General features: G+C 30.6%; 1 protein-coding gene across 1 annotated transcript; it reads left to right on the top strand.

Annotated features, from left to right (window-relative positions):
- Positions 1-26: 26 nt before the first annotated feature.
- Positions 27-14,714, top strand: Snap29 (Synaptosomal-associated protein 29kDa). Its single transcript, XM_075362407.1, has 5 exons — positions 27-572; positions 1,381-1,482; positions 8,807-8,975; positions 10,354-10,479; positions 11,019-14,714. Exons 1-5 carry the CDS (start codon positions 267-269, stop codon positions 11,147-11,149), a joined length of 834 nt encoding a protein of 277 aa, XP_075218522.1. The 5' UTR covers positions 27-266; the 3' UTR covers positions 11,150-14,714.
- Positions 14,715-21,362: the final 6,648 nt, after the last annotated feature.

The raw sequence follows: 21,362 nt of genomic DNA, 5'->3' as shown, positions 1-21,362 counted from the left end.
CGATCTTTGACAGTATTACATTACAGAGTTACACCACTAGCGAACCTGTATGTTTGTTTGTCGACTACGTACTTACCGTCAAAGTTTTACTGAAGATAATTTCTGTCTGATGTAACAAGTGCGAATGTATGTTGTGACTGGTACGGAGGGGCGTATGTTATCAGTTTAACTTGTTTAGTTTGAAAACTTATTTCGTGTCCAGTAAATTTTCTGAGTGTTAACAAGTTTTTAGTTGATCTCTCCTTTTCTAACGGGATATTTGTAAAATGTCGCAGAGTAAGTATTTGAGTACTGACAAAAGCTCACTATTTTCCATTGAAAATGACGTTGATGATGATGAATTTCTTCGAAGGCATCCGAACAGTAATGCAAATTTTACGTTTTCGGACAGAAATGCAAGCGTTCCGTCGTACACAGGCAACCCTTTTGTAAGTGAACCAGATAATTTTGAAGAAAGAAGGTATCAGCTTCTCGAGAAGAAAAGGGAAATCGAAGAAATAACTGTTGAATCCACTAAGCGATCTCTTAGTTTGTTACGAAATTCAGAAGAAGTTGGGATAGCTACAGCTGAGGTAATTGTGCTGTAAAAAATTAAATTTATTGTATTCGTTCGTATACATCAGTGGTTATAAAATTTATTTATAATGTGAGGTTATGGTGTGTTATACGTTTTCTGTATGTGGTACATTCTTAGTCATTTGAATATGACTAAGAATTTGTCTTATATATTAATTCTTGACAATTGCGTTTATTAGAAATACCTACGATTTTTTCTGCTTCAAAAGATCCAATCCTTATATATAGAGATTTTTGCTTTATAAGAAGAATCAAATTATACAATTTTTGTATTTAAACCATTAAGTTCCTTAAAAAAAATTGTTCACTACTGTATCCTTGGTGATTCAGAATTGATACTGAATTAAACATAGTTTGGAGTAGACATTTACATAAACTTCTCATTATATTTGGTGTTGCTTTGTTAAGTAAAATATTTTTGTATATGTATGGTATTACAAATTTTTGGTACTAGAGTGACAGTTGTGTACTCAACTTTTGAAAGTAATTGTCTCATTTCCTGTGTTTTAGACCCAGATCTTCCAGTATAATGAACCACTAGTATGCTTGTTTATATTACTGATATCGACATCTTTCAGTTATTTTTTAATTATTTTCTCTTTGTAAAAATTACAATCATGGCTCTATGTAATTCTGGTGTACTTTACGTTTTGATATATTTTTACATAAAATTAAACCTGCATGTACTGTTGTGAATCTTAAAATCTAAATATATATTTTTATAATTATTATCGTTTGATAATTTCTATAGTTAATTTCAGTTTTTATGTCAAGTTTATGATTAACATGCTATTTTTGTGTTAGGAACTTTTGAAACAGCGAGAACAACTGGAAAGAACAGATAAACGATTAGATGAAATTAATACTACATTACGATTTAGCCATAAACATATCCAAGGAATTAAGGTAATGTATTAAATGTAAGGTTGTAAATTCTTTATTTTTGTTTTAAAGTCTTATAAAAAATATTAAAGTTAAATTTGCTATTCATGAATGTATTTGTTGTTATTGGTTATCCTATTCCAGTTACTGAATACTGTTTTGAAATAATTTTGTTTAAAAAAAACCTTTTTTAATCGAATCTGTTGGGTGCTAGTAGAATTACATTGACATATGAGAAATACTTTTAAAATCTGACATTTAGCAATTGTTCACTCTAAGAATAGAATACTAAGAGGAGAAAAAATTTCTTTTTAGGTCGATAATATGTAGTCATATACAATTAGGGACCCGCCTTGAATTTTGTTGAAATTTGGAATATATCTTATTTAGGATCTAAGTTATGCGTTAGAATTGAAATTATTTGTCAGAAATGCCTTCCAACTTAGGTCTCAGAAATTTACAAAAATTTTCATCATCAAAAAAATTCGTAATTCAGCACTGTAAAAGTGTAATATACATTATTTTCAGATTATATTATTGGTTATTGCATATAATTATGGACTTAGCCCAACAATCTGCCAAGTTAATAATTTAAAGTTAATTAGATGAGGTTAGTGAGCATTTGGTTTTCTTGATATTATATAAAGTACAGAACATTTGTATCTTAACCTAAACCTAACTAAACTCAATTGAATTTCACATAAACAAAGTTATTTACAGTGTAAATAATATATATTGCACTTAGTGTAACTGAATATAACTTAACTTGTACTTAAGCTTAAGTTTACATAATTTAGTCTTAAATGAATCTAATCTCATTCTTTAATTAACAAACTTAACCAAATTATTTAGTCTGAAAATAATGTATATTTCACTTATACAGTGCTGAATTATGAAAATTTTGGTGATAGTACTGTGTAACTTAGAGGGATGTAACTTAGGTGAAAGGCATTTCTGACGAATAACTTAGCTCCTAAATAAGGTATATTCCAAATTTCATAAAAAAACTGAGTCGAGTCTGTAATTGTATATATTTACCCAATAATATTAAAGATGCAGTATAGAATCTGTCTGTTGCAAAATACAAGCAGTTATTTGGACTGTGCGTAATCATAAAAAAAGAGCCTTTTCAACTTGTTGTTAATCATGACAACTGTCAGTTTTTATATGTAATGATGGTAATGCATTACCTGGTATAGTATTTTGTAATAATGGATTAAAAACATTTTTTATATAAGTTAGTATTTATTTTAAGCTTGCTATTTTTGTTAATATACAAATTTTTTCTACAGATCAGTGAATTCACCTAAGTAAAATACAAGCAAGATGGTCTTTTCCTTTTGTTCCTTTGAATACTGTTTCTTTAGAGGTGCCATCATCATCATTAATAATGCTGTTATTTTTATATTTAATTTATATTTTATAAAATAATGTTATTTATAAAAATAATTAATGATGCAAATATATTTCTGAAAACACATTCCTAAAAAAATAAAGAATTAACCATTTAATAACTTTGGAAGTAAGAATATATTTATTGTATTTTATTTCTTAAATGGATTCATTGGTTTGAATAAAAATATCATAAATAAATTAAATATTAAGTAAAAAGTAATGGTATTCAAATAGAATTTTAACAAAATTTTATGATTTATTTTATCATATATAGTGTTTAATAAGCTATTTAAAAATCCTGCTTTTTAACTTATTAACACGTTCACTGTGGTATGGGGTATATATGAACTGTACTGCAGTTGTCTGTGTTGTGGTTGGGAAAGAAATAATGTTCCTCTGCTGTGCATTGAGTGTTTGGCCTTGATTATTTTTTATGACTCATTTACGTCCTGTAACTCAGTGAAGTAATAACACTACTATGTGGTGTGCAGATTCTCTTTTTTGTTTTATTTCCAGTAAAATTATTATAGGTTTTTTTTTTGTTTGTAGTTTTTTCAATATACATTATTTTGTAAATTATAGGTTTAGTAAATATTAATTAGCCATATATAATTCTCATAACATATTATTATGATGATATTTCATATGACTAATGGTTGATTTTGTTTATTTTTTCTGCAAAAGAGAAACTAAAACTTCATAGTTTATCTCATAATTTTCAATATTATAATTATGACTTGTTTATTATTTTTATATCACTTCTGGAACATTAACACAAATTAAATTATTAGTTAGTAATTATGACCTAATAATTGTGACCCATATTATGAGTAACAATGACCTAATAATTTATTATTTTATTGTGGTTTATTTAATATTATTGCAAAATTACTATAAATAGTAATCATAATAATATAGGTCAGCATTTGTGACTTACTTTCAATTATTAGTGCACTGATTTTGTGGAAGTCTATAAATTCACCTCATTCTTTGCGTATTCATCTAAAGTGTAATATATTCATATGGTAGAGGTTTTAGACATGGTAGTTTTAATTGTCAGTTCATTTTTTGTACTATGCGCTGTTAGAACCATGAATGAACATGACAAAAAAATTCTTGATATAGCTTTAAGAATGCAGCAGGATTCGAACTGCAATATTTCTTTCAGTTTGCATTCTAATGCATCAGAAGAAGAAGATGATTATATAACCGATCCAAGTTCATCAGATGGCGATGAAGTCAGCAGAAACACGATTGATGCTGATAACTCAAGTGAGTTTCTGAAACCTGGTCCATCATCCTCTAGTGTTAATACTAATTGGTATAATAATAATATTAATGTTTATGATAATGACAATAATAATAGGCAAAGTTGGGAAGATGTAACTAGTACAGTCCTTCTGTTCTCATTATCTTGCAGTAAAGAATCAGTATTATCTGCTGCTGTTAATGGTACCAAACCAATTCATTATTTTACCTTATTTATTTCTGATGATATCTGGAGTAGCATAGTAAATGAAACTAACAAATATGCTAATGCACTTACAGAATGAGAAAATAATTGACCAAACTCTAGTAAAAATAAATGGGTTGATATGGACAAAACTGAAATAAAAAAAAATTGTTCTATAGTAATAATTATGGGAATAAATGTACTAACTGAATTACAGTTGTATTGGTCAAGAAAATCATTATACATCAACAGATTTGTGATGGATTTATTGTCAAGAGACAGATTTTTAATTCTCTTGCGCTGTATACATTTGTGATGAAAATCTTGACAGTAACAGTACGAACGATTAATTGTACAAAATTTGTTCATTGCTTAAAAAATTATTATATAATTTTCATTTGTATTTTACTCCAAGGGAGAATGTGATAATCCATGAAATGATGATTCCATGGTATGAACGATTATCCTTTAAACAATGTATAAAAAATAAAAGACACAAACTTGGCATTAAAATTTATAAACTCTGCACCATTCAGTGTTATATTCGTAATTTTAAAATATACGTTGGAAAAGATGACATGATGGCGTGGGAGTCCTGTGCACTCTATTATTAAATATCCATGGAAAATTTATGTGGATCAGGAAGGACCTTATACCTTGACAATTATTACACAAGTCCAGATGTTGCTCATTATCTAGTTTCTAAAAACACAAAAATTTGTGGAACATTATGCAAAAATTGAAAAAAAATTGCCAAAGAAAGAAATTTTAAAAAACTAAAGAAAGGTGAAATAGAATAATATTAAAATAATGAAATGGTGGATAAGTGCCAGGTACTAATGATAACTACAAAAGAATGTCATGATCTGACATTGCAAATAACTGGGACAAACAGACAAGGAGGCGTACTTACCAAATCGCAACGTGTCATTGAATATAACGCAGCAAAAAAAGGAGTGGATTTCAGCGATCAAATGTTGAATTATTATACCATACCATGTTGAATTATTATCAGTCTTTTAGTATCTGAGCAAGAGGGGTCCCCGGTCACTTATCAAGAGTGGCCCACCTGAGCGAGTCACAATCTCATGAATGGGGCTGCCCTCAGAAATCCCTACGTCCCGCCCTAGTCCCTGGTATCCTTCTCTTTTGTACCAATTATTCTGGTCACCAAATTCACACCAGATTCTGTTTGCATCTGCCCGTCAACATGAATGGCATCGTCTCTTCTGGCGTGACTCTTTATAGTCTGAGGTTTCTCCGGGTCTCATCCCACCTATGACAGTAGTACATAGTGTGTTCAGCAGTATCATTCTCACCACAATTTCTACATAATGGTGAAGCTTTTTCCCAGGGAGCAACTGGGTCAGGTAGAAGCCCACCTCACAAAATTTTCTTAACACCCATCCATCTACACGTGGGATGATTGTCCTTGTCCAGCTGTCTGTGTGGGATACCTCCCACTCTGCTTGCCATTCTTCTAATAAGGACCTTCTAGCCTCAGTCCTAGGCATGCTGTTAAAAACCCTCCATAACATTCTTGCCCTTAATTTTACAGATGGTACGCCTGCAATAACCTCCATTGCACTCCTTGATACAGTTTTAAAAGAGGAAGCTATTCTGATGGCCACTTTTCGTTGTAGCATAGCTACTTTGTTCCCATTTTTCTTTTTATCAAACCATCGCTCATGGCACTGGCACCGCATAAAAAATTATGGATGTTACCACTGTCAATATGAGTCTTCTGAATGATCTCAGGCCCATATGACTGCTCAGCTTGCTGATCGCCCCTTCAGCGAGTTTGGTAACTGAATTAAGATGTGCATTAAACAGCCTGTTATACTCCATGTGCAAGCCCAGGTATTTTACGCTTCTAGAGGTAGAAACAAGTGTGTCGCCAATGCAAACTCTAATGGTCGTAAGTCTCCTTCTCCTGGTGAATGTAACAGCTGAACACTTATTTGGCTCAATGTGCAAGCTCCTCTCGCCCAGCCAGCTCCTAATTTTTTCAATTGCAGCCACTGCTGTTTTTCTTCTACTTCTTGCTTGGTATATCCAGCTACCAAAAGAGCCAAATCGTCAGCATAGGCTATTAGATCCTCATCACCTTCATGCTGCAATTTCAACACCGTCAAATGTGAGGTTCCACAGGAGTAGCCCAAGGACCGATCCCTGTGGAACCTTCCCAAACATGTCTATCTCGACATCACTGTCTTCCATGCTGATATAGGCCTTCCTCTCATGAAGATAGTCATTTACTGTATACTTCAGATAGCCACTGACTTCTCAGCAAGTGCATCTATTATGACTGCCCAGGGCAAGCTTCCAGAAATGTTCCTGACGTCCAGAAAGACCATTAATGGGATCCTCCTTTGATGCCAGGAACCAGCACATCTATCTCTGGCCCAACCCAGAATGTAGTTCAGAGCATCAACTGTGGACCTCCCCCTCACAAAACCGAACTGTTAGGGGACAGCCCACCACCTGTCTCAACTTCCGCCCATAGTCTATCCACCAATAGCCTTTCAAATAGCTTTTCCAGAGTGTTCAACAAGCTAACAGGTCTTAAGGATTTCCGGTCAGGCTGAGCCTCTCTCTGTTTAGGTATTAGAACAATCCTGGTTTCCTTCCAACAACTTGGAAATTGTGCTACCATCATAACCTGGTTAAACATGTCCAGTACAGCCCATGGGTATTGTTTCACCAATGTCTACAATTGCCCCTGGAACCTGATCCAGTTCCGGACTTTATCAGGATGTAACTTAATGATGGCATTGTTGAGTTCGTCAATCGTAAATCTAGCAGTCTGCTCTCACGCCATTCAGATTCCATTGCCGGAAAAAGCTCTGAAGCCACATGTTGTGCCTCCTCCTATAAAAGAGGTGCTGCAGGCCAGCCAAACTTGTCCATGATCGCTTTGTAAGTGCCTCCCCAAGGATCCTTATCCAATTCGGCAGTCAGCTGTTCCCAGGCATTAGCTTTAGCAGCCTTAATCGCATCTGTAAGAATCTTGCATTCGGATCTGTATTCTGCCTGTAGATCATCTATATTGCCATTATCATCTATATATCGCCTTGTGTCATGCTGCAACCTTCTTAGTGTGGCTAAAGTAGCTGTCCTTTTTTCAGCGATTTCAGGTGACCTCCCCTTTGCTTACCAGGCCCATCTTGCAGTCCCTCTTTTCTGCACGTATCTTTCAGTACCTCAGATAATCTTGCCGCAGTAACTGGGTTGTTGACGTCAAACCAATCCGCAACCTTATCTGCCACTGCCCTTGCTTGCTACTCTCCAGGTTTCCAACGACGGACACGCCTGGTTCCCAGTTGAACACTCCACAGTGATCAGTGGTCAGCTCTTCATGCCACACTTTCCAATCTCTAATCATAGCCGCAATTCTCTTGGAGACTATGGTTATGTCTATGACAGAATCTCTTCTCTGGCAATGAAAATAGAATCAGCACCATGGTTACACACAAGATCGACTGCCACCTAGTTCATAACTTTGTGCATTAAAATTGCCTATCGAGACAATGGGCTTTCTAACAGTTCTTATATAGTGCTCAGTATCATCGATATACTCTCTGAATCCATCTAGTCTGGAATTAGGCAAAATATATCCCACGATGAGCACATGATCTGTTAGCTCAGTCACAGTGAATCTGTTTCTTTTTATCACACGAATTTGCGCATACTGGTTAGTTACATATAATAATGGTGCATCAGCATGGCACTATACCTCCCACCAATGTCCAGCCATTTTCCCCATGTTTGGCTGGACTATAGCAAGAAGGTCAGTCAGTGTCCTCGTCTAGCGTCATTTTCCAGATAAGATCATGTCCCGGGGGGCTGCAGTTAGCATTCACTTGCATGACTTTCATTGTCCGGACTTCTTACACGCCCCACTGTCCATTTGATGGCCTAAGTTTCCACATCTAGCACACCTGTAGAAGACTACACTTGATTTACATTTATCATCCTCATTCATTCTCTGAAGTAATACCTTACGGTGGTTCCGGAGGCTAAACAGAAAAAAGAGACCATATATTAAGTCAAGGGCAGTTTGCAACTGGTCTCTTGAAATCTGTTATTGCTCTAATCTTTATATTTTGAATATTTATCCTACCCATAGCCTTTATTAATGTTAGGAATCATGGTATTAATTTGTTAAAAGCTTTATGACTTAAACTATGGACTGTTAACAGTAGTGGCTGCTAGTCTTGGCCTTACACAGACCTTTGGAATGGAAGAAGCATTTATAGTTATACCTTTAAGTGCATGAGATTCTGTATATAATATATCAGTGAAATAGTATTTTTGCTTATTTGACTATCTTTATTATATTATATTCTTATACTCTTTGTAACTGAACAGTGCTAACCCAACTCAGAAGAAAGGTGGTTCATTTTCCCTGACAACTCGGTGAATCAAGAAATTCTTATTTTAATCTTTGAAATAATTGTTAAACTATTATTTTAATCTTTTTTTAATTTTATTTCTCAGAGTGTGTTTGGAAGTTTAAAAAATTATTTGAGTGGAAAAGTGGATTCTTCAGCAGTACCATCACAATATACAAAAAATAGTACACCTGAAGTGAATGCACACACACGACCTCTTTCTCAGACCATTACCAGTAGTTCAACATCATGCTCCAGTGTTCAGGATCATCCAGGTTTTAGTTTGTTTGCATTTTGTAATTAGTCTGTGTAATAAGATTAATTTTCATTTTTAATTACTTTTTATAGAATTTAGGCCTGCCTTACATATAGATGAGATCATTTTGCCATATTTATCATTCTTATATATATATCTTTAAGTTTTTAATGTTGGTAATTTTGTAGCTTTTTGTGGTAATGATATGCACATCAATTAAAATCTATAATGCGATAAAAAAAAATCATATTAACTAGATATTTTCATTCTTGGAAAAGTGTTGGTTTAATCAGTGTAATTTGGCTTTGTTGTTTAGTTTTTTATTCTCAAGAATTGAAAAGATCCCTAAATATTTATATAATTTTACATACTTTTTTTTTAATTAGCTACAGTCAGTTAAACTGAAAGTAAAGTTTAAAAAACGAGATGCACTTGATTCGATAGAGAATGTTAAGTGACTTGTTTGTATAGAATGATCCTATCAAATTAGTGACTCATTCTCTGCTCATAGTTTTTTATGCTGATTTATTTTATTGTTAATCTAATATAATATTTAATGATTAAAATATACTTTTAAATATTCTGTAGCAATCGATCATTATTATTGAACATTCATGACAAAGGGGATAGAATGATGATGGTTGAACAATAAGTTGTATTTTGCATTGTCTGCAGTTCATCTTCAATTTAATTGTACTGTAGGTCATAGTTTCATTTTATTTTAGCATTTCTTCATAAGATTTAAATATGTAAATTTGTTATTCAAGTAATGATACTTCTATAAGCTCAACATGAATGGATATGATATTGGACTTATGAACAATGAATGATACCTTTGTGATGGAATAATAAAATCTAAAAATATTTTTTTATTGAACATGTTACATTAGATATATATAAAACATTGTTATTGTACAATAAGAGGGATACTTACCTAAACTTGTTTGATAAGTGCACCTACCTTTTTTCACTAATTAATTTTATGGTTTAATAATTGATGTATTGTATATTCATTTTTTATGAATTGGTATGTATTGTTAAACTATTTTGTTAATAGTATTATTAAACTTAATTTTAGTTATTGTTAATTAGATAAAAATTAATAAATTTATGTATAAAAAAATTTTAAATAGTAAAGTGAAGAAAATATGTTATCTGAAATGCTTGAATAAAACATGACTGAAAGAACATGCTTGTTTCACTTTTCTCTTTTATTTTAAGATTTTTCATTATTTAGATGTATTTTATATAGTCTTTTGAAACATTAGAAATCATTACAAAAGTGCCTGTATTAGGAAAAAACCCATTAAAACCTGCAAAAGTGAGTAAAATTAAATATGTTAAAATTATTGTGGTACAAAGATATATTGTAATAAAACCCTTTTTTTTTATCACAGCTTTTCAAATAAGAGGCATAGGTGATAGAGATGATCCTCTCCATGGTAGAGCCAGTAAAAGTAACCCACAGCAAGCAATTGATCAGAATTTAGATGAAATGATGGGTTCTTTATCAAGATTAAAAGGTAAGTTTGTGTATACCAATGAATTTTTATAAGTCATGCTGCTATTATCTTACTACTGTGAATTTAAGGTAAACTTAAAAGTTTAGCTTCACTATCATTTTGCTGTATTTAATCAATTCATTTATCTTTAAATTGCCTTGTCCTTGTTTCCTGCTGAATAACATGTTATTAGATTGAACTATTCTTTGAAAGAAGGATTCTTATGTAATGGAAATGAATTCTTAAGTTTTCTTAAAAATAAGCATTGCAATTTTTTTTTAAATTAAATAAGAAGTACATTATATATGAGAAAATAATGATGAAACCTTTCTTGTAAATTAATGTATGAAGCTATATTTTTTCACCAAAAATATACATGATTGATGATTCAGTCAAATGTTTAGTAAAAGGACTTTAAATCAGTTTATTAGTTTGAGCATTGTCAGAAGATAAAACCTCTTACTGGAGTTACTGAGTAAAGCAAGCTTAGCAGGAGTATTTATTGAATAATTTGTGTATATTATTAAGCTGCAGTAATTAATAAATTTAATTTTTTGCAGGTTTGGCTCATGAACTTGGTGAAGAAATTGAATCTCAAAATGATCTTTTAGATAATATATTACCAAAAGTTGAAAAAAGTGATATTACTATTCAAAGACAGAATAAAGATATAAAACGTCTTTTGAAATAGAGTTCCTTCTTTAAATTGTATTTATTTTTCTTTCTTGGTATATATTCTTATTTGATTTCAAGAAATATCTGTAGATTATTTTATTTTGTAGGGATTCATTCAAAAGATGGAAAAATAATTGACTGTATACTGATTTTATATTTATATGTTCAAATTTTTATAAAATATACTTGTGCTACTATATAAAATTCTCGTAATTGGAAACTGGATTGAATATAATTAATAACCAGGACCTTTGTGTAGCAAACAAAATTAATAAATAAAATTTATTGGTAATCTATTACCTGCTGTCTGTAAGATTGAAAAATCATTAGAAAACATGTCTTTTACTGATAACAATTATACAGCTTTTTGATAAATTATATTTTATGATACTTTTGTGTACTTATTGCTATCTGAATTACTGCTCCATATCAGACTTGTATGGTTCAGTTTATTTCAGCGATTAAAATTAAGGTTTTGTTAAAAAAAAAGAAGAAAAATGAATCCGTAACAAAGTTAATGAGAGAAAAATATTTTCTGCAGTAGTAATGGTTTTCTGACCTTCACATTATCAGCATTTGTACAACTAATATTTTTTTAGATATTTTTCAAGGAAGTGAAGAGTACAGTCATGAATGGTGAAATGCTGTAATTGTTAGCAAATTAAATTTTTTTTTTGAGCTATGGAAATTAGTTATATAATTTTGTACAAAACTATCAATTAAGCATTTTTAAAATAATGCAGTAATAGTATTTTATAAGGTAGTACCTTTATTAGCCTTCTTATGTGACTATTTTTTAAAATGCTTATCAAATCCTGATTTGTGGACAGCATTGTATGTTAGTTTGATTTATTTTTATGTATATCCAAATTGAATTTTTCTGCTTGTAGCTAAGTAGTATCATTCATCAATTACAACTCATTTTCAACCAAATCAGTAGTGAATGTTTTATTTTTTCTTGAATAGCTGTACTGGTTTAAACATTTTGTTTTGGTTTTTGTTTTACCGAGTTTTTCATGTACAGGTGGTAAAACAATTGGAACAGTTTACGTTCTTGTCTTGTTGCTTTTTAAATTAGTATTCCTTTCCCAGTCTTTAACTGTTTTTAACTTCATGATTTTTTAAAAATGTTATAAATTATTATTTCTGTATATTTCAGTGTGCCAATTTTTCTCCTAAAATATTAAACATTTTGTTTGTTCAAAATTATTAAATGGTTTTATAAAAATAAATATTGGTATATGCCAGTACCTCAAACCGGTCTTATAGTGTAATTTACATGTAGTCTATTTTGTGAGTTATTCTGGTTTATAATTTAAAGCATGTAAAACTACTTGTGTAATATTTCTTCCCTTTGTCCTCTGTGGAAGTAATATACTATAATATTAATGGTATTTCAAGGGCGATGAATGTTGACAGGAAATCAGTTTTATTACTTGGTATTTATTCTAGTTATAAGTATATGTATAATTTTTATGAATTGTCTGCCTGATTTAGTTCCAACTTTGTTCCTTTATCGGCTATGAAATTTTATTGTTGTTATTGAAGTTATCTATAATGACTGTTGTATTTTGGCTCTGATACTCCAGTAAAGAATTATTTATGCTTATAATTAATTTGAATAGGTAATTTATAGCCTTTAAATTAAATTTTATCTATTGCCGGTATAAAAAAAAATATATTTTCTAGACAAGGTGGTAAACTCCATTTATTTGTAATTTGGTAGTTCTGTTACATCTAAAATGTCTCTGTGACTAGCATCTTTTGAAATAATAGGATGTGAAATTAGAATTAAAATTGGTTATTAACTTTAATAAACTGATTCCAACGTATTACAGAAGATATACAATGTACAATTTCCTTTTGAATGATTAAATGAATGATATAGAAGGAAATTTTACAAACGGTAAGATTAACTGCTGCTGGCTTTTTATCCATATTTTCTGCCTAAAATCAAAATCTAATCTCCAAAGTTGTTAATGTACTTTACTACTGGGAAAATAAATTTATGTTTGTAGTCAGTTAAATCATATTAACTGATAAAAACTCCTTTCTACTATTTAATGGTATTTTTGTAATAACTAGCAGACTGGAAATTTTCTGTTTATTAAAATACCAAGTTTACTATCCTATTCCAAATAAATAAATTACTGTGTTAGAATTACTCTTGTTATTTTGCATTTTTTAAAATTCTGTAGCCTAAAATAATGGTACAGATATGATGCAAATTTTTCCTATCAGATGCTAACTTATAATTGCTCTTTGCATTAAGGTACAATGTTATTTAATTGGTTTTCTGAGTATTTGCAAACATAAAAACAAGGAACTTGAGGTACAGAGATTGAGTTTAGTGAATAAGATTAGTTAAAAAACATAATTAAATTTATGCTCAGATATTTTTAAATCATTTATCAGATAGGTAGGGAGCATAGGTCCTTAATGGATTAATGGATGTAGACCGATGTATGTAACCACATATCAGTTGCGAATCTAGCTTGAAGTTTGTCTGTCTACCACCTCTCCATAGTAGATAATGCTCATTAGAATTTTAAAATGATTTTCAGTGAATCAACTACAGTGATTTTCATAACTTTTCTTTCGGTATTTGTAGTTATTGATTTTTTTTGTGCGTACATACTGTAATGAAATGAAAGTGAGGTAGTTATAACTAAATAGGGTAAGGTAAAAAGTTATTTAAGAGGTAAAGTAAAAGGTAACCATCAAATTAAATAGAAAAAATTGGGACATACTCTGATTTAGAAAATTGTACCGATGAACTAAGTAATTATGTAATTTAACTTCAGATGATTCAGATCATCTCATTAAAATTGCATTTGAGATTTTTTGTTGGTCCTCAAATATTGCTTTCTAACACTCAATTTAAGGCAAACTGTATTTTTAATACCTTATTGGATGTTGCAGTTTATCCTTACAATGTTTTTCATCTATCTATTAATTTCCATCAAAGCTTGTAGATAAAATTATGCATTTCCAAACATTTATAATTCATTTATGGAAAAAAAAGTAATTTTTACTTTTATAAACCGAAAATCCTCATTGCACCAAACACACTCACAGTGTAATAAAGACATTTTGCTATCAGTTGATTTTTTTAAAAAATTGAGGTGCTGGAATAAATACAGTATTTTACATATGATTATGAAGTAACAAAATTGGAAAAAAGATAGAATAAATAAAAATTCAAACCAGATGTGTATGTATTATGTTTATCTTAATTTTAATGGAAATATAAATTGTGATAAATGTTTTATTTAACGTATCTTTCAAATTTAAAAAATAAAACAAAGGGGAAATGTAAAAGTAACTAATTTTAATATTTCATTCAATTTTAAATGTATGTGATTGTATCTGTGACCCACAGTGTATTAATTTTTTTCTTTGAAGAGATAGGTGAGTCACTTGTATAGTTACATTTGTTTTATACATATATATGTAAATTTGGTATTGTTTTGTGTAAATGTTTGTTTTTGATGTATTGTTATAATATGGTTAGGACATTTTTTACTGTAAAATTTTCTGTGTATTTAGAATAAATGTTTATTGATTTTCTTGTTTATTAACTATGTTTAAATTACCATACTTAAACTCCTTTGAGAAATCATTAGAACTGGTTGTTTTTGAACTGGTACAAGCAGATAGGAGTTGTCTCATAGCGATGGATTACCTCTACCCCAGACTAAGTAAGGTATCAAAGAGAAAGCCATCCTTCAGTAGTTGTTTTAGCTGCTAACTGATTAGGGGTTGATAAATCCTGAGAAATAACTTTTAATTTTGTTTACGCTTTGTACTGTATAGCTGAAAGTAATTTAATTTGTAATTTTTTAGAAGGAAATGCTTTGTTCAGTTTTTTACACACACAGTATTCTTACACCTCCTTTAGGAACTGTTCAGAAAGTACAAATATGTCAACATTATTTTGAGCTGGAGTTTGGAATATTAGAACTTAAATTTGACTTATAGGTTATACAATTAAACAAGGGATATGGGTCGGTTGATGTAGGAATTAATCTGTTAAAAGAACAATAAGCAAGGAATTTTAATTTAGAAGTTACTGTATCAACAGTATGATACTTATTAGTGAAAATATAAGATTATCAGGAATTAAATAATAAGATGTACAGCAGGTTTGTACTATATTAAGCAATGACAGATTGAAAACCCACCAGCTACAATACTGTAGGTTTACTTAGAAGCTTTTCAGTAGAAGTTAAAGAGATGTATGTTTCGATAAATTGTTTTTTCTATACTCACTTTTCATGTGCTTATGTATAATAATTTAATAATTATTTTACTTAAATATATTATATTTTTTGATAAAACTAATTTTCTTCCTCCTCAAGGAAGATCTACAACTGACTGATTACTGTATATAATAATTTCTTTATTACATATACGAGGTGCGACAATAAAGTAATGAGACTGATTTTTCTTTGCAAGATGTGGCAACCCTGCAGCTTGCATAGGCACACCATCTTTGACCTTGGTCTATAAGCTACTTCTAGTCCAAGCGGCACATTGATGCAACTGCTCAGTTGTGAGTTGTGCTGTAATAAGTGATCACGTGTTTGTGTCCCTCGTCACAGCTTTTTGGACATCTTGTGTTGTTTGAAAATGGTGTCCCTTGACCGCCACTCTTTATGAACAATTCCCTTGGAATCGAAGAAGCACACAAGCATGCATTTTACTTTTGACTCTGACATGCAAGGTTTTTTGGTCTGGGTGATACCTTTGAGCACCATTGCGAACTTTGGCGTTTTGTCCCTGGATCGTACTGAAAAAACCAACCTTCATTACCAGTGATAACACGGCTCAACAAATCTGGATTGATTTCCGTTTGCTCTAACAGATCGGCTGCCACATTTTTCTGTGTTTCTCGCTGTTGTTGTGTGAAATTTTTGGGGACCATTTTTGCACAAATCTTTCTCATACCAAGATCTTCAGTTAATGTTAGACGAACCGTTTCTTGATTGATGTTGAGTTCTTCTGCAATCATTTTCACGGATAATCTTCGATCAGATCGTACGATTTCACGCACCCTGGTCAATTTGACATCTGTCCGTGAGGTTGATGGTCGTCCACTGCGGTCTTCACCTTCAACATTCGATCTGCCTTCACTAAAAATTTTATGCCACCGAAAAACTTGAGCTCTTGACATAACCTCTCCAAAAGCCTTCTGAAGCTTACCTTAAGTTGTCGTCACGTTTTCACCCAATTTAACGCAAAAAGAAATGGCGTTGCGCAATATTTTGTGGTTTCATTTCTGTGACGAGAGACACAAACACGTGCTCACTTATTACAGCACAACTCATGACTGAGCAGTTGCATCAATGTGCCGCTTGGACTAGAAGTAGCTTATAGACCAAGGTCAAAGATGGTGTGCCTACGCAAGCTGCAGGGTTGCTACATCTTGCAAAGAAAAATCAGTCTCATTACTTTATTGTCGCACCTTGTATATGTATGGTAGTAATAATACACTTAAGTAAAGCAATTATTGAGTTATATACAAGATTATTTTAATACTGACTCCTACTTTTTTAAGTTATTATATACAGAGTGTATCTCGTAGTTCTTCCGGGACTTTCATAACTTATTCCACTGGTGAAAATAATGGAAAAAGTTATATAAATATGTCCTAAAATGCTTCTTTTGCAAGTTACAGCTAGCGAAAGATTTCGCTTGGGTTTCAGCTAACCCAATGAAATGAGATCGTACTGAAATTTTTAGGACTTTAATTAAGGGACAGAATTAGTGATTTCTTAAACTTTTGACCTGAAAAATCAAGTAAAATAGATCCCAGAACCATATCGGAAGTAGTTTTTTTAGAAATCTGGTGTGAAAACCAATGAATTTGGGTAAAAAACTCTGTGTTTTATGTTTGACGTTTAATAGTTTTGTTAAATGGGTCATAAACACATAAAACATTTAAACAGAACTTGTAGAGAATTTAATTCTGAACAGATTGGTTTAAAATAAGTTGAATAAATAAAGAAAAATGAGAAAAATTCAAATTTTAGTTAGAAGCAGTACGTTACTGCATTTATCAGAAAATAACTTATTTAATGTAAACAAAAACCAAACTTTTCTGTTGATGTGAAAAATTTGTAAAAACAAAATCTACTGTTAAAAAATTTAAAAAAAACTGGAAATTATAAAATTGTAAAATAAAAATTATTTAGATAATAATTTTTATTATCTGAAATACAGTTATTTCAAACATTTTTTTCAAAATGGCAATAAAATAACAACAGCTGATCAACAATGTACAATATTGTATTAGTGTTTAAATCATTCTGTAAGGTACATTAAGTATATTAGATACTGTGAACTGTGCTGTTATCAGCAAAGCTTTTCTATGAATTTTAGTTGAAGGTTATTGGTTTGCCATTGAAGTAATACCAAAGCTGTACTTATTTATAGCAGAGGAATACACTGATATGGTATTCATTTTGGGTGTGTGTAAATTGTAATGCTGTGATAGAATATGAAGTATGTTGTCTAAATTGCAGGATTCCAGATCCTAAAACAATTAGAGTGACTACAATCTTTGGGAAACAGCTTCACTACCTATTATTCGTACCACTTACAAACTATCTGTCCAACATGACCCTGTTATTGAAGCAGTCCAGGTGTCAGTGCACGATATTTTTCTAAGCAGATCAGAGTTTTGCATGCGACGGTTTGGAGGACACTTAAATAAAACAAGTTTTATCCTTATCACAAACAGCCAGTTCAACATCACCCAGGAGATGATCTGCTTCGCTTGGAGTTCACTTCTCTTATGTCATTTTCACTCACTTAAATCATAATTCCCCTGAGAAATGGATTGGTCGTGGAGGTCCACATTCCTGGCCACCCAGATCGCCTTATCTAACACCTTTGGATTTTTGCTTCTGGGGATGGATGAAAAATACTGCATACAGAACAAAAATACATTCTCGTAAAGACTTAATTGTCTGAATTGTGGCTGAGCAACTTACAGATATCCCTGAAGAAATAAAAAGAGCAACAAAAATGGTAGAGACATGCCAAGACGTGTTGAAAATGGCGAGCTCATTTCTGAACATTTATTGTAAATTTACACAACATTTACTGTAAACTAGTACATATAATACATTTTGATCTAGTGTACCGTTTCTAAATAAGATTTGAATTTTTCTAGCTTTTCTTTGTTTTATTCAACTTATCTTACATTAATTTTTCAGAATTAAATTCTATACAAGTTTTGTTTAAATGTTTTATGTGTTTATTACCCATTTAACAAGTTATTGTACATCAAACATAAAAAACAGGGTATTTACCACAGATTTCTCAAAAACTACTACAGATGTGGTTCTGAAACCTATTTTATTTGATTTTTCAAAAATCATAAGAGATCACTAATTCTCCCCCTTAATTAACATCCTAAAGATTTCAGTACAACCTCATTTCACTGGGGTAGTGGAAATCCAAGTGAAATCCTTCACTAGCTGTGACTCGCAAATGAAGCATTTTAGGACATGTGTTTTTTATGAACTTTTTTTATTATTTTCACAAGTAGAATAGGTTCTAAAAGTCCCAGAGAACTACGTGATACACTCTGTACATTAAAATATTGCCCACCGTGTTAATAAAATTTAATATATGAATATAAGCCACCAAAACAGTAATTAGATAAGTTAAACTTAACATATGTGTAAATTTTTAAAACAAAAAATAATTTTCACAAATTATGTAATGAATATGTTTTAATGTAGTTATGGAATTCAATACCAACTGAAAATCTGCGAAGATTTATTATTGGAAATTAATATGGTATTATTATTTGGTGGTTTATATTTCATATAATATTACATTTTATTAACATGGTGGTCATTATGTTAGTATATATATATATATATATTTTTTTTTTTTTACGTTGGCTCCAGGTTTCATTTCCTCCTTTTTTATTTGTAAAAATAAAAATTTTCACTTTGTTCTTATTCTATAAATTCTCATTTTTTTTGTTACTCTTATTAAATGAATTTGTCTAATGCTCTATTGTTAGTCTTATTTTATCCTTCAAAGACTCAACGTGGTGTATAATGAATGTATAATTAATTAATATAATAATGTTTTATAATATATATATGAATTACAAGTTCAAAGATTATTATAAAAATAATTTATATTATTAACGAAATAAAGACTTGTTTATTTGAATGTACCAGCGAATAATAAAATATTTAGAATAATTAAACCTAACCGAGGTATTGAACCAATTATTCAACATTTTTGGTCCTTTGAGCCAGATATAATCTGAAATTTTGAAGAATCATCATTTTTGGTCTTCCAGAACTGAATAAAATCTGAAATCTTTAAGAATCAACATCTTGATCTTCCAGAATCGTAGATATAATCTGAAATTTTCAAGAATCTTAATGTTTAATAAATACTATATTAAAAGGGCTCGCAGCAATTTGATCTACATCATTTACGCAATATTTTTTAAAATTTATTATTACATTTAATTTATATTGTCTCATCATTTATGTAATAGCATTTGATTCATTTCTTATTTAATTTACTTTGTGAATAATTCACATTGCTAATTTAAGTTATTACTATTATTGTGGATAGGGAACAATTAATCAGACAAAGAGGGTTAGTAAAGGTCACTATAACTAGGACTGGCACATTTACTCAATTATGAATATCACAAGGTGATATTCCCACCTTACAAATTAAAATAAAGAATCTTCTTGAATTATGAAGCAAATATGTTATTCAATCGGAAATTGAATTGGAATATTTTGATGAGGTTTTAGCTTCAGATTGTACACAAGTCAAAGAAGACTCTTGTGTACTATAGAGTCCAAATTGCAACATTTAATAAATAATAATCAAGAATTTAGTTGAAATACAACATTTAAACAAACACAACTACAACCCATTAATATACCTTTATTTAGAGGTGATGTGTTAGAGTGGCAGCACTGTTTTAATATACTTATTGATTTAGTACATAATAGAGATGACTTATCTAATTTTCAAAAATTACACTATTTGTATTCCTCTTTGAAGTATGAAGCCTTAGCTATCATTAAAAATCTGCCAATAACAAATGAGAATTATATTAATGCTCTAGAATTATTAAAAACACGATTTGATAACAAATATATAATTGCATTTCATAATACTGAGCGCATTTTAAGGTCAGATTCTATAAAAAGAGAATCCGTAGATACTTTATCCAAATTTATTGATAAAATTTCCTCATATGTGAATTCACTTGAAGCAATGCAACTTCCTGTAAACACATGAATTTATTGTCCAATTTCTAACATCAAAATTGGTGTACAATATCTCAAGATTATGGAAGGAAAAGTCAAATCAAAGGTTTCCAACTTTTAATGACTTTATCAAATTTCTTAATCCAGATGACAACTTCTAGAAAATATTAATGCATTTAAACACACCAGTCAAAACAGAAAACAAAACAAAAGGACATGTCAACAATTCAACCAAAGCTTCTAACAAACACTTTACCTTGAATCACAACAAGCAATTTAAAGGAAATAATGTCAGTTTTTATTCAAAATTTAAATCTAAGCAATGCTTATTCTGTAATTCAAACCATCATTTACAACAATCTAAAGAATTTTTTAATTTGTCCATCAATGAATGCAGAGACTTTTTGAGGCATAATAATTGTTGTTTTATTTGTTTAAATAAAGACCATTCTATTAATGAGTGTTACTCAAAAGATTTATCTATAACAAAATATGAAATAATGATTTATATTAAAAAACATAATACACTTGTTCATATGGACAAAATTAATCATTCTAATTTAGATGGCAATAAGCCTGAAGGTAATACCTATTGTTCATTTAATAATCAGTCAAACGAAAATATACTTTTATCAACAGCCATATGTAACCCCAATGATATATATGGTAATCACCATTCATGTAGAATCTTATTAGATTCTGTTAGCCAGGCACATATAAATTGGCCCAAAAATTAGGACTTCAACTTATTAAAAATGATCTCCCATTTCAGGCATGAGAGCTTATTATCTCAATCCAAATACAGTATTACACTTACATTACACTCTTGATGTAAGAACATTTCATTCAAAGTGCAATGTGTTGTTTTATCTGACATATCAGATAGCCTTTCATCTACCAAATTTGACATTCTAATCTTAATCTTGTACTACATTTCTAGCAGATCCCAAGTTCAACATA

This window comes from Lycorma delicatula, chromosome 4 (assembly GCF_047948215.1).
Source record: "Lycorma delicatula isolate Av1 chromosome 4, ASM4794821v1, whole genome shotgun sequence".
Classification (NCBI taxonomy): Eukaryota; Metazoa; Arthropoda; class Insecta; order Hemiptera; family Fulgoridae; genus Lycorma; species Lycorma delicatula.
Note: the sequence above shows the minus strand (reverse complement) of the source record. Positions and strands in the feature narration are given on the sequence as shown.

Coding starts and splice junctions, on each gene's coding strand:
- Snap29 (XM_075362407.1), top strand. CDS start 267: ATGTCGCAGAGTAAGTATTTGAGTACTGACAAAAGCTCACTATTTTCC. Junction 573..1,380: donor TTGGGATAGCTACAGCTGAG/GTAATTGTGCTG, acceptor TTTTTGTGTTAG/GAACTTTTGAAACAGCGAGA. Junction 8,976..10,353: donor CAGTGTTCAGGATCATCCAG/GTTTTAGTTTGT, acceptor TTTTTATCACAG/CTTTTCAAATAAGAGGCATA.